General features: G+C 40.0%; 1 protein-coding gene across 1 annotated transcript in view; it reads left to right on the top strand.

Annotated features, from left to right (window-relative positions):
- Positions 1 to 17,263, top strand: part of EFCAB6 (EF-hand calcium binding domain 6) — a 156,771-nt gene that overhangs the window by 29,942 nt on the left and 109,566 nt on the right. Inside the window, exons 6-7 of the mRNA XM_050936394.1 lie at positions 320 to 386; positions 9,297 to 9,433. Of these exons, the coding sequence (XP_050792351.1) occupies positions 320 to 386; positions 9,297 to 9,433 (204 nt within the window). The remainder of the gene's footprint in view (positions 1 to 319; positions 387 to 9,296; positions 9,434 to 17,263) is intronic.

Here is a 17,263-nt window from a genome sequence, read left to right as displayed (position 1 = left end):
ACATTGTCAGCCATGGTGTGCAAGGTGTAGGAGCTACAATGTCTCTACATTGCTCAAGAATCCACTTACACGGGGAGATCATCTGGGAGCTGGATCCGCCAGATTCAGTGTCACTTTGTGCCAGTGCAGCAGAGCAGTGTAGCTGGGCCCAGAACTCTGTACAGGATCACTGTGGAGGCCCATTCCTGCAGTCTTTACTCATTCCATACTTAAGCAGAACCCTCATAGATATCAATAATTGGGCCATTGTTGCCCTACAACAGTAATGTAATGCATTTGCCTTATGTCTAATCCTTTCGTTAATATTATTTATTTTTAGATGGAACGATAGCCAAGGCAGCCAAACCATGACATTAAGTCAGCTGGAATCCCTCTTAAAGGAAAAGGTACTATAGGGGTGGATAGTAACAGAAACTGATTGCTAAAATGGTTATTTACTTTATAAGTTATGTTCTGGCACTTCATAAATGGTACTGGTACTCTTAGTTCTAGATGTTGCTTGCTTGAATAAAAGGCCAGATTCATTTAAGGGGCTTGATTCTTCACTTTAGTGCATCTTGGGTAATCAGTTAAATTTGTGCAAAGTTGGTAAAAAGAAAATGCTACCAAGTCAGAACAACAGCATTTTAGGCCCTTCACTTTGCATGAAAATAAACAGCAACACAAGGGGCAGGCTGTGGAGAATCCAGCCTAAGATCTCTGACACCATGTTGTATGGATAAAACTCTAGAACCTTCTTCTGATGATTCAGGTAATAGTGAAATGGCTAAGTGTAAAATAGATTTTTCTCTGATGGAGTAAAAAATATCCAGCATCAATGTAGTAATCTTTTATTATACTTGGACATCAGTTAAGCCAATCAGAGATCATAGCAAATATTTGCCATGGTGCAGAGCTCACCAGAAGAATGTTCTATGCCCTCTGGAGCATCATGTGTCATGTCCCACCACACCCCAAGATTTTCATGTGAGCAAAAAAGCATCCTAGGACATAACCTCATGCAAATCCTGCTCTCTACACTGTTTGGCACAGGCTTGGCACATATATTGGGAGGAGACAATAAAATCCTTCCTATTTTACAGCTTCTGTTGCAACCTTAAGGCTGCAGTAGCATCCTCAGCCCCTCTTATATGGTGGACATCTGAATATATCTTTTCTCTAGTCTGAGTAAAATATTAACATATCGCAGAGCTGTTAGCACAGATTGTACCCAAGACAATCTTTCCTCACTGCAGAAAAGCCTATCAATCATAGATGAATATAGTTATTATTAATGTCATAGCTTTTATTCATTTGGCTGTATGCAACTAACTGGAGAGTAACATTTACATTTTCATGTTGTGTATATCATATCACAAAAGAAACAGCTTAGATATCTTCTTATTACAAAATTTATTAATTGAAAATATCCCCCGAAGTCCTAATTAGAGTTCTGGTACACTTAATTTCCCAGGTTCTGTGTTATTTTTTAAGGACATTCTGAAACAGCGGTGATATGTATATTCAAGTACATTAATAGAAAAGGCTATCAACTTAAAAGTAAGGTTACTGCTACATATATATATTCCAGAAAAATTTTAGTTAAAAACCCCAAGCATTTCAAACTATGGAAATTAACCAGTGAAATAAATACATGTTCAGATACACTTCATTCATACAATCTCTTAAATAAATATTCACCTGTAAAATGACATATTGATTATTCCAAACCAAACTTTACTCTGCTCCTCCAAAATGCCCTTCTTCCATCTAACAGAGACATGTTTGTGCATTAATTACTGCAATGGTGTGGGAAATTGTACACACACATTTTTAAAAATTGGGTCTTTAATGCCATTTTTTTCTTTATCTGTAAAATAGAGGATAATAATTCTCACCTCACAAGGGTTAAACTCATTCATGCTTGGAAAACACTTTGAGATATTCAGATGGAAGATTCTATAGAAGCGTAGAGTGTTGTTATAATGAAATACATGCAGTTACAGTGCAAGAGGATGGACTACATGACCCACTTGATGTCCCATCTAGTCCAAGTGATTTTGTGACATAACAGTCACCATTTTATTTGCCATAAGTAAGCCTTGCCACTTTCATAATAATTCTTAAATATTTAGAAATGCAAAAAAAAACTAGGAAAAGATTTGGAATATTTCATATGCAAGATCAAAGCTATGAAGCTAGATCTGAACATGGGATTCTTTTCTTTCTAGCCACTTGCAATAACAGTTTTCCAGTAGGCCACTATCAGAAGAGTTGGTGAAAGACTTGACCATGGGAGGGAAGTAATACCATATGGGGAGAATGGCCATTACATTCTGGACTTTTTGTGGCACATCCTAAATACAGTACTCAGCACAAGAAGCTGGCCAGATGCTAAGCAGATGTATATAAAGGTGAAGAAAATGAATCATCTCCGTCTACTTAGTGAGTGGCTTAAGAGCCAATCTGAAGAAGTTAAGACAGCCCATTGGCTGGAGTAGCCTGTGCAGTCCTTTCTGCGCTCCCCTCATTGTGGGAAGGGGAAGACTAGAGGGTTTGTATAGCAGCAGATCTTCTGGTCCTTCCCCTCCCTTGCCCACTCCATGCACTGTCTGCATACTACTGCACTGGATGCTCACCCCCTGTACCCAAATCCTGAGAATACAGAGGGTCAAAGCACTGCATAATGGAAGTTCACTGGGTTTGCTGCTAAGAGAGCCTCCATAGCCTCAGTGTCAGGGGCAGGATTTTCTCCTTGATTACTTATCCAAAAGCACAAAAAAGCAAGGAAGAAAATATTGATTCAAACAGTGAAGTGTCTCTAAACATTAAAAAAAAAGTTAGATTCAGGTAAGACTGGCCACCTGAAACAGCTTTCAACAAAAGCAGCAAAAATATTCACCTGAGGATCAGCGAAGAAGAAAAAGAAGAGAACCAACCACTAGAAAAAGCAAATTTATAAGAAGGCTTGTGAGGGTACAATGATGGCTCCATAATGCACTTATGCATCAGGGTTTACATTTAGACATTGCACTATGGAGATGTTTGTGCATAAGTATTCACACTAAGCCCTCGTCCAGACTAACCCGCGGCATCGGCGGGTTAAAATCGATTGCTCGGGGATCGATATATCGCGTCTAGTCTGGACGCGGTGTATCGATCCCCGAGCGCGCTTACATCGATTCCGGAACTCCATCAATCCGAACGGAGTTCCGGAATCGACACGGAGAGCCGCGGACATCGATGCCGCGCCGTCCAGACTGGTGAGTACCTCGATTTTAGAAATTCGACTTCAGCTACGTTATTCACGTAGCTGAAGTTGCGTATCTAAAATCGATTTTAATTCCTAGTCTGGACGTGGCCTAACTAATCCTTAGTTTTGGACCTAAACTGCTAGTGTCTCTAAAGGTAAGCAACATACTGAGCCTGATTTACACTAAGCTGCCTTTACACTCCAGTGAAGTGTGATGGTGTAAAGAGGCCTTAAAGTGCGCATAAATATTACACCAATTTTAAGGTCCTTCTGAATTGCTAGAATGTATAAAGGACCTTAGTGTCAATGAGAATTAGGCCCAGTATCTCTTCCTCACTCCCCACTTCCCTACTTCCCTTCCCCCCCAAATTTTTGATTTTATGTTTATGAGGCTCTGAAAATAGTCTAATTCTTTTCTATCTGGTTTGGCCTCTCTCTACCAGCTGGTAAATAGGAAATGTTCACTGTAGGAAGCCAATACTCTGCAGAGTGTAAACAGATGGAATCAATATAAAGTGACAAGTTAGACTGTGCTACTGAGAATACTGAGCCAAAACTAAGAGCATAACAGTCACGATACTTATTTTGTTCCAATTCATTTGGTACTGAATAGCACTTCATATACGCACAGCTGTGTCCTTCCGTTTTTTACTTTCTTTCTTCTGGTTTGATGATGACAATTTCAAAGAAAAACTTTAATTAAAGATTTTACACAAAATAGCCCAAAGTAGAATATAGGGAAAATGAGCATTGATGTGTTTATTGCATGAGGAATATTTTTTCATGCATTTATTTAAAAAAAAAAGTGTGCATGAAATGTGCTGGATTGATAGCCTTGCAGGCTGAAGTTTTTTGTTTGTCTGCAGCACAGGCAGCAGATTGAGCTCTGGGTGTGAAAGCTTGCTCACCCTGCCCTTCCTATACATCTGGTACACTGCTCTGGAGAGGCTACCCTCTAGGGATGAGAAGGTGGTTCATTCTCCAAGCCCATTCCAGGGTAGAATGTGAGAATTTCTGCATGTGTGTGCAGGCTGAGGGAAAGAGGATGCCAGAAGCCAGGATTGCTTCAGTCCAGCAATGGTAGCCTCCCCAGAAGGGCTGTGGAAATGGAAAGGTTATGGTCTTCTTCCCTTTCTTGCCCTGTACAGACCAGCAGACTTTGCCTTGTGTGGAGGAAAGCACATCTTGCACCCTGTAAAAGTGTGGTGCACAAGCTGTGCTTCTCTGGGAACTGCTGCAGAGGCAGTGTGCTTCCAAGTTATCCCTGCTGCAGACTGTGACTTAAAGGCACAACTGACTTCTCATTCTTTTACCACCAAGAATGACAATGTGATGGTGGGATTTTTGACGCATTTTCACTAAAATGAGAGAGGCAGAATGTTTTGCTGGTTTGAATAATGGGCTGGCAGTCAGGAGACCTGGATTTAAATCCCAGTCCTGCCATCCACTCATTCCTCAGCGTATAGTTTTGTAGAATGAACAGTTGCCACCCTTAAATTCTTGCCATTTTTACTTCAGATAAATAGGTCAGTACTTGCAGTATTCCATATATTACTAAGGTGTCTGCTATAAAGAGGAGCAGCAACTGTTAGTTTACACTTGCAGAATTTCCTTCAGATTCTCTTACAAATGGGGAGCAGCTTTTGCTACCTGCAGAAGCCGTGGATGTCAGACTCCTCCCTCCCTATATCCCCCAAGCTATGCAAGGGAATCTCAGCACATCTGCACATATGTCTCTTGCTTCCCCACTCCATCATTTTGCCTCCCTTGAACAACATGATTCCTCTATGAATTGTGCTATAGGTGGCTCACTTGTCCTGTGGATTCCCCTGAAACCCCTTTCTGGGTTGTTCCACACCAATTGGAGGGAAGGCTGTGTAAGCTAGTATAGACAGAATCGGAGGGTTTGGGGTGGGGAGAATGTAGTGATGCAGTGCAGACCAGTGAACCCTCTCCACCTTCCCCTGCTTGCCCTGTCAAACATTCAGAAGTGAAACTTTGTGTTCTCTATGCAGAGAGATATTCCACAGAATAAGGGAGCAGGAAGGAGATTATTATGCAGGTGGTACCTCACAAGCTCAGATCCACGGGTTCAGGCTCTCTTTGGAATGCATACGTTGTGTGAAGTATGGGGATCATTAATAATTATGTTGCTAGCAAAATACAGTTGCGTGGGTAGCCTCGTATTTGGAGGTAGAGTACTTCAGTCTTTGAAGGGTAATCTGTAGTCTGCATAAAAACTGTATTTAGAACTCCCTGTGTCTGGTGCTGGATGTGATTTGCACTGAATTTTCTTTACACGTCAAAGTGTAAGAAAATACTTTAAACACCTATTTTTTTGATCCTGAGGGATCCTCCAGTGCTACACAAACTACCTTCTTGTAACACTGCTGAAATGCAGTTACTTCTGAGATGGAACATAGTAGCCAACTGGCACACAGCAATAGTAAGAGAGGACAATATGGCCAGACACCAAGACAAGGTCCTACTGTAATGAAAAGTGTGATTGACTCATTCATGACTATTGAGAGTAAACAGGACTACTGTTTCTAATGTTGAAACAGCTGATCATGTTCAATGATCAGCTGAAATATCTTTATGTAGTTTTGACAGGATCCCTGGGGAACAGCCTGGAACTGGGGTACTGTTATGCCCCCTTATCTCTCCAGCCCAGGCTGTCTCTCACAATGCTTTGCAAGTGACAACAGCACCTGGGGGGTTTGCTGTTTATCACTCAGTACAACAGCCCCACATCCAGCTAAATTGCACGAGTGCTCCCGGAGCCACTCACGAATCACACAGAGAAAGGCACCAGCAAATCTCCCAAGCCCCCAGCCTTGCACCACAGAACTGTACTGTCTTGCCCTGGTCAGAAGCCTGACCTGTATAAATTCATTCCCAGTCTGCCCCACCCTTGATGTGGAGAGGATACAGACTAGCCTTTGTAACTTGCTGAGATTTTCCAAGCACTTCATCCAAAACACACTGTTTTAGGTAAAATATAAAACAAGTTTATTAACTATAGAAAGATCGATTTTAAGTGATTATAAGTGGTAAGCACAAGAAGTCAGAGATAGTCACCAAAGAAAATAAAAAGTAAGCATGCAGTCTAAATCCTAGACTTTATTAGACCAGGGGTTCTCAAACTGGGGATCGGGATCCCTTGGGGGTTGCAAGGTTATTACATGGGAGGTTGCAAGCTGTCAGCTTCCACCTCAAACCCCGCTTTGCCTCCAGCATTTATAATACAATTTATAAGGGGGGGTCACACTCAGAGGCTTGCTATGTGAAAGGGGTCACCAGTACAAAAGTTTGAGAACCACTGTATTAGACTGAACAATATTTGGTTCAAGCAGTTTTTCTCACCCCACTGGATATTGCAGGTAGGTTACAGTCCTTAATAGACAGGCTTTCCCTTTAAGTCTGGGAACAGTCTCCTCAGTTCAGTTATTTGTTTTCCCTGCATTCTTGTTGCTTCCAATGTAGGTGGGGAGGAGAAAGGTGCCCTCATGATACCACTGACCCTTATTTTATACTCTTAATCCATGTCCCTGGAAAGAAACTAGCCCAGGCATGCCTGGTGGGGCTTGCTAAATCACAGGGTTGAGCAATCCCCATTGTATGGTGTTTCTCTTACAGAACTGCAAATCTCTTGTGTACAACTCCCGTGCTGATTAATGGTTGTTTAATGTCAGCCTGGGTGTGGATAACCACCTTCGTTGTCACTGGAGAACTAACAATGGACGACTCCCAAATTTACAACATATTTCAATAACAACCATACAGCAAAATCTCATCACTTCATAAACACTAATGATATACATATTTTGACAGAACAACGGGTTTCAGCAGATCATGACCTTTAAAATGATACCTCACAAGGCATACATTGTACAAAACATATCATGACAGTAGTGAATATGGGGTTTCCAGGGTGCTGCTTTGAACTGCATGGTACTCAATTTGACTTATAACGATGAAAATTTGAGTTCAGCCTTCTAGGAAATGAATCTCTGATTCGGGGGGGGAATTGAAGTATTTAAAGCTTGATTCTTTGACCATACAGTGATCCTCTCTAACAAAATCTGATTACCAAAAGATATCAAATGTTGATAAATAGTCTTTCTCATGAAAACCTTGAGGTTGTGTGAGACTAGATGTGTGGAAATGTTTTCCCATTCCAGTGAAACTGGGAAATTTCTGTCTTTTTGCCAGTCCTGTTGATATTAGAACTTTATTGTGTTGTCTTAACCGTTCATAGTAGCAAAAGGCAATTTTTATGAGTAAAATCAGCTTTCCTTCCTCCTTGTCCGCATCCAAAACAAAAAAAAAATTGCCCCCTTCTGTCATCCTGGTCTGTGCACACCTGCCAAGGAACAGTCATAACCTGACTGTATGCCTCAATTCTGCTTACTTTGGACTAGATTGTGGGTCTTTTACTTACATTAGTGGGCAGGTATAACCATAGATTGTGCCATTGCAGTCAGATAAACTATGCATGGGATTAACTGCTCAGCAGTGGGAATAAGGAGTTCACAATGGCAAAGCTCCTATTGACATCACTGGGAGCAGGATTTCACCCAAGGTTTTGTTACTTTATACTCTTGCTAGCACTGCATAGCCTACAGGATTCTATTTTGGCTCATGGACCTTCATCAGAACAGGCAGTTTAGTTCCAGTTGTAGAATCTATATTGTTGCTCCTGTTGTGTGAACCAGAAAGAACACAACTTGTCTTTCAATTCCCAGCTTGAATTCTTAAGAACAGAAGTTAAAAAGAGCAGTATTTTTAAGCAAACTTTTCTTACTTGTAAACTGAGCAAAAATCAACATAGAAGTAATTGAAAAACAATAAGCTCAGAACCCCACAATGTCATGTTTTAGTGTATGACTGCATTTTCAGGTTCAGACTTGCACAGATTTTTAACAGGGTCAGAGGAAAGGACTGCAGTTGTAAATGTCACCACCTTCACTAGCAAATCCTCATGTTTTCTTTTTTTTGCCCTCAAACATACCCCCTTATTTTTGGTAAATATTTGAATTGAATAAAAAAGGTTTATTCTACTTTATTCAGAACACTAATCATTTGTTGATTTCTAATAAACATATGTGGAAGAAAACAGAGTCTTCACTCATAGGTTGTTTGCAACATGTCAGAGACAGTTTATTTTCCTGACACTTGCAAGGGAAGGAGAGTATACCGGGACAGGGGTTCCCTCATTCCAGGCAGGTCTCTGCTAGATAAAAAATTAGGGCAAGCATTTATATCTTTTGTTACAGACAATAATGATCAACAATCTCATCTTGTGTCTTCTGATAGTCCTTATTCCTTCTGATATCTTACTTTTCTCAGCAGGTCCTGCTACAGTCTGTGTTCCATTCTTATCTAACACAAGGTCAAAAAACAGTATCTGTAACAGTTTTTCCCACTCGCTTCCCACTTGCTCAGGCCCTGCCTTGAAGTCTCGCATTATTAAAGTTAGAGTTAGCCTGACTCTTGCTCTATTCTGTTGAAAACTAAGATGTCTGCGTCCAAATTCCGTTTTGTCCACTTTCACACATAAATACCCATGAAACTGAATTACTACTTTAGAGTTATAGTGTTAAGTAACTGATTAAAGTAATACATTAGCAATCCTGTCTACACATTAATTGTAAAATTGCATGAGTGAATGACTTATATACATAAATACACAATCTTGCAGTATTTGGTTTCTAGCAAATCTCTAGGTTTCAGTAATTGGAGGAAGATATATTTTATCTACTGCTTAAAAGGAATGAATTGTATTTGAAACTCATTACTTTGCCTAAAAGTTTTTTAACTTTACCAACACCGTTTACTGAGGAAATTGCCTTCAAAACATCCAGTAACTGCACAGTATTCATGTCTTATAGTCATTTTGTAACACTTCCCACTGTGTTCAAAAAAGTTGTTTTTTTGTTTTTGTTTTGGTTTTTTTTTGCATTGTTGGAAAAGGTATAAAATGCCATTTTTTATATTAACAAAGCTGTCCAGTGCCTGTGTTTCAGATTGCATCAGTATTTGTTTCTTGTTTAATTTATAGATTTCAAAGAATTTGAAAAGCATCATCAAGACCTGTAGACTTTTTGACTATAACCGAACAGGACAAATACAGCGGCATGAGCTAAGACGGATTCTTGAGATCACTTGTTTCAGGATGAAGGATGCAGAGTATGAAAAGTAAGTAAGTCAAAGATTTCTGTATGGTGCTTGAAATTAATAAGTTAAGGGACCTGTATGGCCTTCTGACCTGCACAGGCTGTCCGGTTCAGGAGAGTGGCTTGGTAATAGGCTGACTTATTAGGATAAAAGCTGGCTTGCTACCAAGAGCCTTGCTCCATGTTGTGGACCTATCACTTTAATCACCCACATGCACACTTCAGCCTCTGTAACTTTCTGTAGCCTGAGGGAGGTAGTAATTCCATAGTCTAGTTCCTAAAGGAATGGGTCTTAGCATCTTAACTCCTAATTTCAAGCAGCCTTATTGTTGGGAGGTGGGAATGGCGGTCTCACCCACACAGTCTCAAAGAGACTGGTGTTTGGGGTAAAATCCTCTTTGCCTTGATCTCCAAAAGATTGTCAGAGGAGACATTCCTTCCCCCCCTTCGCATCAGTTCCAGGAGTGGTATTGCTGGTGCCTTCTCACTCTACACTGATTACATGCTGAATGGTGAGACCCACCTGAACCTGTTCTAGGAGAGAAGTGATGAGCAATGGAGATTCTTTCCTTGCTCCAGTCACTGGAAGTGAAAGAAACAATCTTTTGCTCAGTCCTCTAGCTGTCCTTGGCTGAGTCATGGGAGATACTTGAACTATGAGTTCTCTTCACAATGTTAGTCAAGCAGGGCAGAACATACTGAAGGGTATGCTTGTGTTCATTTTGGATAAAATGTGGTTTGCAGGGTGCTTATGCATAGGGAAGCATGCTGTGGCTCACCACCCTAGGAACATTCTAGAGAAGGCCAGGGGGAGTGGGTTGAGCTCAGCATGTGGACTGGAGAACTATGAGCATGTGATAAACAAACCCATATATGGAAAGGTTAACTCTGATTGGTTAGAGGCTCATGTTATATAACTTGTTATGTAAGTGCCATGTGCTATAAAATAGCAAGGGGAGGTGCTCCTTGCTGGACGGACTCTGCCTGATTTTTTGTATCGGGCTCTCCTTGTGCACATATTGAATAAAGCCTTGTTGAATTGAATTGCATTGCATTGCATTGCATTGCATTGCATTGAATCGCATTGCATCAAATCGAAGTCCCTGATTCTACCCAGCATCAGACTCACTGGGAACCACAAAATCCCAACAATACCCTCCCCATTGGGATGTCAGGGAAAGCTTGGTACTTTGACATCATGACCCAAGCCTGATTGCCAAGCATGGTAATTAACTGAGCTGGAAACACAGATTCTGTCTCTGAAAAGCGGGCGGTCAGAGAGGGAATATGAGTCAGCAGACAGAGCATGGGCCTTTGATTCAGGAACGCTGAGTAATCCCAGATCAGCACTGATTTGCCTGGTAACCTCAGGCAAATCACTTAACCTTTCTGTGCTTAATTTCCCAGCCTATACAAGGGGATAATTATACCTACCGCACTGGGGTGATATGAGGATTAATTAATGATTGTACAGGAGTTTAAAATATAACACACTCTGCCCTGTAAGTGGTAAGTATTAATTAGGAGTACACTTGATACTTTTGGCATTATGAATCCAGGGTCCCTGCCAGCTTTTACTGTCATAAACCCTAGCAGAGGCACTTTTCTCAGAGGGCAGTTGGAAATGAAAAGTGGCCACTGCCTCTATGCTACTGGGGGTCTGCAAAAGGCAGTGCCTGCAGCCCTAAGGTGGGCTAAACTGCCCCAAGAGGATGTGTGTCTAAGGCAACTGGAGGATACACTAATTCCATGCATCTCTTGAGCATTCTTTGCTAGTGAACTCCTGTGGAGTCCTGGCTGTGATTTAAAGCTGCTCCTCTTCGGTGGAAATTTTGAAAGAGGGCAGGTAAGTTGCCCCTGGGGTTCAGGAATATCAGCTGGTGGAGGTGGGTGTAATTAACACCACGAACATCGAACATCAGAGAATCTAGCTGTGTGTTTACCACATGGCGGTTTCCAAGGATGATGTATCGTTTTGGAATTTGGAGCTGCTTTCACGGATGCATAAGGTCCATGGAGCTTTTGTCAGCAGCAATCTTGGAGGCTGTTTTCTGTTGGATAAGGGCCTAAAGGAAAATTAAACAAATTAGGATGGGCAGTTCTTTTGTTGTTGGGTTTTTTCCCCCTCTGCAAGCAATCTCCAAAATAATTTTTAGTCTGTCTTTGCAGTCTGGGCTCACTGTTTCAATTTTTATATCTTTTCTGGCTGGGACACTCTCCAGAATTACATCCCGACAAAACCAATTATATAATTTTGTACATGCAATTATAGAACAGAAGCAATACTCTTCTAAAGCCAGCAATCAACAAACAAAACAATGCTTTATTTGACAATAAACCTTGTGTTTGGCATTGCTATCTGAAAGGTAGTTAATCTATTAAAAATGCTACTACATCTCCATAAGTACTGAATAATAAAGAAGATCACAAATTTTTATTTGGGATTTTTTAATGCTCAACAATGACGATGTTTCAGATAAAACTTCTGAAGCTTAATGTATAAAATAATGATACAGATTCACCTTTATATTGGAGAACAGAAGATCAGAAATAATGCATTAGTTCTTTTAAAAATTGCTTTCATCCTATCTTGCTTAGTAAAAATCACAAAACTACAGTCACATTCTCTTAAAGAAGCCTATTAAACTTGAGAGATTTTATATGTTACCAAACTGTACCTGAATTCTGTATTTGGATGGACCATTAAGCATCTTGGAGTGTATTCTCCACTGAAGGTTCATGAGTGACATCATTAATGATAATAGTGCATTGAGGGAAAGATGTTAGTGCCGTATTCCGAGGATGAGAAGGCTTTAACTTTGAGGGCAGTAAAACTGTGGACCAGATTCACTGCTACACCAGCAGTTTTGCACTGCTTCAGTTAAGATGGGTTTGTGGTTGTTTGCATCACCAGGGCAGCACAAAGGAATGGAGCATGCCAGTAAATTTGGTTCTGTCTCCACCTCCATACTCCATCCTCATAAGTCTCCTGTCCCCTGACCCAGCATGTCCTAAGTGAATATTGTCCAAGTGCATAAACTTAGTTCACTTATTAATGGGCTTTGGTGTATAACATCATAGGTAAATAGGAAAGAGCAACAAATAAAATGGCCAAGTCCAGGTGTCCTCATATTTCCTGAGTGCCCTCGTCATTTTCTGACTTCCCAGGAGTGATAAGCACAAGTGAAATGCCTCCACTTGCACATTCCAGAAATTCACTGACTAGATAGGTTGCTCCAAAAAAAAAAAAAAAAAGGTGTTGCCATGAGAAGCTAGCAGGAAACTGAGCAAATGTAACTCTTGTGGCAAGATACCAAAAGCTGCACTTTCTATATTTCTTTGCCTAATAGTCCATGTCTCTGAGCAGTTATCTGTGGAGGTCCCCAGCAAAAAATCCACAGCCACTCTCTAAGTAAAGTCCATGGACAACTTTCACTCTCTTTAGCATCCCAGGGTCTGAAATCAGGTAGGTCAAGCAGTCTTCTTTTCTTTAAGAATATTATAATTCCTCCCCTCTCGCCTTCCTGTTTTTTCATTCCTCTTTGTTAAAGCCAGAGCCTAGATGGAGGCTCCTGCCTCACCAAAGAGCCTAAAAATCCAGCTACATTAAAAAGAAAAGAGGATCCTCTGGACTGCTAGTCTAGTTTAAATTGGCTTCTGTTCCTGAGGTTCCTAGTGACGTTTCCTTAGATATTAGAAGCCTCATTTTCAGTGACATGAACCCATAGAGGAACTAGAAGATTAGATTCTCAATTGGTTGCTACACTGTATCTCTTTAATAGCTCTAGGCAATACACATTTAAATGGCATGGGTTTTTCAGATGAAGGTTGCATTTGTCAGAACAGACTAGCTCTGAAGTTTTGCTTTGGAGGACCTGAAACTTTTTTCAGTACTCCCAGTTAACAGGCTCCTGGCTTTTACCATCCGTTTTGTCTCTGGAGTTAGTTCTAAACTACAGCAGAGCCTAATCCACCTGAGAGGTCACTTCCAGACCAACTTGGAATGAAAAGACAGCTATACAGGTGTTTCAGTGTCTTCAGTATTGTCCCATTTACCAGAGTCTGCTGCTACTTTGCCTTCTGGTGTTCTCCTTCAAGGTGGTTTCCTGTGTTTACTTCTGCTCTGCACTCTGCAGCTGTTTCTGATTCAAGTCCAAGCCCATTGAATATTTGACTTGGAGTGTTTGATAAGTGTTTCTCCCCATGACAAAACTTCTTTTATGGTGTTCTGGGACTGTGTTGAATCTCTCCCTTGACTTTAATGGTCTTTGGATCAGGCCTGTAATTATAAAGAGGGCTTTCTTTGACCACAAATGTCAGTCTATAGGGTAGGAGACACAAAAGGAGCTGTGTGGTTTTGGGAAAATGATCATAGTCAATGATCAGGCTCTACATAAATGTGTGAGATCCAAGAGCCCTGTGAAGGACACCATTTGGCCTCAGGAACTTTCTCTCAGATAGGCCAGACAGACAAATGAGTAGTTTGTAATATAGTTAAAATGACACTAAGAACCTGCCAAGGAGAGAAAAAGTCTGGCAGCTCTGAAGTCTTGTCCTCTCACAGAAAAAGGCAAACCAGCTCTCAGTTGATCTGTGCTGGCACAATCTTGCCTGGAAAGAATGGTCCCTAGCTTTCTCCCTCCCGTCCATAGATCTATATGCCTACCTGACAAATACCATTTTCCTGTACCCAGTACTTAGACCTTCAGGCTTTCAAAGTTATACAGTCCAGTGGTCCTAGTGGAGTTTAAACTCATCCAAGCCTCTCATCAGTGCTGACACTTCCCTGTTTTGGAATGGCTATTTTAGTAAAAAGCAATGGACCTTGACTCTCCCATTGGTATCCTGGATTTGTCTCAGAGCAGCAAGACAATCTCTTCTCATATTGTAGAAGGGGTGTTCAGATATTGTAGGAGGGGATACAGCACCAATTCTTAAATACCACACATAGAAGATTTTTCTTAAAATTCAGATGCTCGAGATGAAGCTATCCCCTGGCACCTTTAGTGTACTCATCTGGCAGTTATGCAGCAAATAATTCAAGGTTATTTTCCTTGGCAGCATTTCAGAGCAAATCTTTACGTAAAGAATGAAATGTTCTTAAACAATGGGCTGGAAAGGATAATGGGTACATTTTTTAGTTTGTTTTGAATTTTAATGAATAAATAGCATTCATATTTGTTAAAAATAGAAAGAAAAATAAAATAATTCTAGTGATAATGACAAAATTTTGATATTTAGAAAACCAGCACTGCCTTATGTCCACATTAAATTTAATTTGAATCTTCTGAAACTGGCTATTTTCTTTTTAAAGGGTAGGGAGTAATTGGGTGCTCTTTAAATAATGTGCTGAAATGTAAAACGAGTGCACACTTTAAAATATGTACAAGGATATTTTTGGTCCCTTGTTTATGTTTGTGTAAAGATCTTTTCAGTAGTGGAAAAATAACTACAGCCCAGACCCTTAGTTACCCTTAGGAACAGGCTTACCTTTAAGGAAGTCGATAGTCCCTGTTGATTTCAATGGGACTACTCATGGCTCTGATTCAGAAAAAGCATCCATATTCAGGAAGGATGCTTAAACACGTGCTTAAATCCCATTAAATCAATGATAGTATTAAAGTTATGCATGTGCATAACTGTTTAAGGGTCAGGGCCTTAGTACTTTCCTGATTTGGGATTTACATGCTCAAAATTAAGCACATATGTGTTTGCAGCAACAGGATTTAATTAGAGGTCTGATCCAAAACCCATTTAAGACAATGACTTTCCATTGACTTTAACTGGCTTTGGATTACTGAGAATACAGGGGAAACAGTGAAAGTAACTACACATGGTGCTGTCAAATATACAAAGTAAAGACAAAAATAATACAGGTTTTTTATTTGTCAGCTAACATCTTTCAGTTGTAGTAACCTGAAATATTACTACATACAAGGCACAGCAACCAGATCCCTTTAAAGATGGCACTTTTTGTTTAAGTGGGGGTTTGCCCTTGTGTCCTTGGACAAAATTTCTGAGTATATTCATTGTGCTGTGCATCAGTGGATTGCCACTCTATTTTATCTATTCATTCTAATCTAATCTATTTATTTCATTTCCAACATCAGCCCCCTCCCACAGCAGATATGAGGAGCCAGTATAGTTCATAGTACCTTTAGGATTAAAGAAGTTATGTAAATAATTATGAGTACTGTACTATAAATATCACAACATGGTAAACCTCAGTGGGGCTATTTATTATTTTTCCACATGGAGACTGGAGTAAATAGGAATGCCACTTAGTGATTTCAATTCTAAAAGCAGTCTATCCATCATGATGATTCTGCCCATGAATTCTTATTTTAAAGCATATAAACATGGTTTCCCCCCTCAGGAATGAATGTTTCGTTATTTGTTTCCTTCAGCAAATACAAGGATCAGTTCTACTTCCAGTGAAAACGATGGCAAAACTCCTATTGATTTCACTGGGAGAAGGATTTGCACCATTGTTTGTGGATGCTGTAAAGAAAAGCTCACTCTCCATTTACTATATCTTCAAGTTGCACCATGTCATTTTTATAGTAACCTAAGGTAGTGATAAAGCATGAAACATTTGATTCTGATCCAGACGTATGGCTTGAGGATTTTGGTTCCCTTTCAATAGTCCAATACTAAGAGCAGCTCGTAATTTGCATAATGATGTTCTGAACAAATAATTAGTGCTGTAGTTCCTTTTTGGGGGTTGACGGGATTGATTTTTTACCTTTGACATATGAAAATCCAGAAAAAGCCTTCTTGTTCAATCACCAGACACTGCCTGGTAGCAGTAACAATACAGCTTATGGGGGAAAGAGCTTTTCAAGTGTTAGAAATTGGAGCTTCCATGTGCCGATGAAAATGGTCACTGTTGTTTTTAGTGGTAGATAATGAATGAAGTGTTCATTTTTGATAATTTGTGTGTATATCTGGGTTTAACAGTATTTGAATGTTACAAAAACTGAGCTCCAAAGAAGTATGAATGTCGAACAGATATATCATGAGTGACATGTTATTTATGACAAGATATAGCATTAACCTGATCTTTTGTCATGATTTGACTGTCAGTCAGTGTTCAAATAAGCCAGTCATACAATGTTTGTGAAGTGTTTTCTTTATTTCGAATTTGTACAGGGAAGTTTGCTTCAAATTGGAAGGTGGTCTATCCATGTTATTAATAAGTTTTTCTGTCATGCTGTATAGATTTCAAAGCATGGTACAGTACAAATATTAACTAGTTATTCTTTGGGTATGTAGGCACTATATCTCACTTTTATAGATGGGAAAACAGAGGTAAAAGGAGGTTAAGTGACTCACCCAAGTTGCTTATCAAAAAGGAGATTGAGAGATGACTAATTTAGAGTCTCTCTTCATAGGGAGAGAATAGGACAGGCTCTTTAATTTAATGGAGAAGAGCATAACAAGAACTAGTGACTGGAAGCTGAAGCCAGAGGAATTCAAATTAGAAATTAGGCAAAGTTTTAACCATGAGTGTGATTAACCATGGGAACAAACTGCCAAGCAAAGTGGTGGATTTGTCATCTTTTTGTTGTCTTCAACGCAAGACTGGATGTCTTTTTGGAAGTACAGTCACAGCTGAAACTCATTCAGTGCAATTATGTATTTAGATTGTAGGAGTTCATGTACAAATAGCTATTGGAGTACTGTGCTTAATGTGGTTGTATGTACTATCAAAGGGCTGCACACTTGGTCATGTTTTTTGTGCATCACCTTCTGGCCTTCATTTTTGAAAATATGTCCCATAATGTATATCAGAGTCTATGGACTTTTGAATGCATTTTAAGAAAAAGATACTGTCAGTATGTTTATCATT

Source organism: Gopherus flavomarginatus, chromosome 1 (assembly GCF_025201925.1).
Source record: "Gopherus flavomarginatus isolate rGopFla2 chromosome 1, rGopFla2.mat.asm, whole genome shotgun sequence".
In the NCBI taxonomy this organism is placed as follows: domain Eukaryota; kingdom Metazoa; phylum Chordata; order Testudines; family Testudinidae; genus Gopherus; species Gopherus flavomarginatus.
This window is presented reverse-complemented; position numbering and strand designations above follow the sequence as displayed.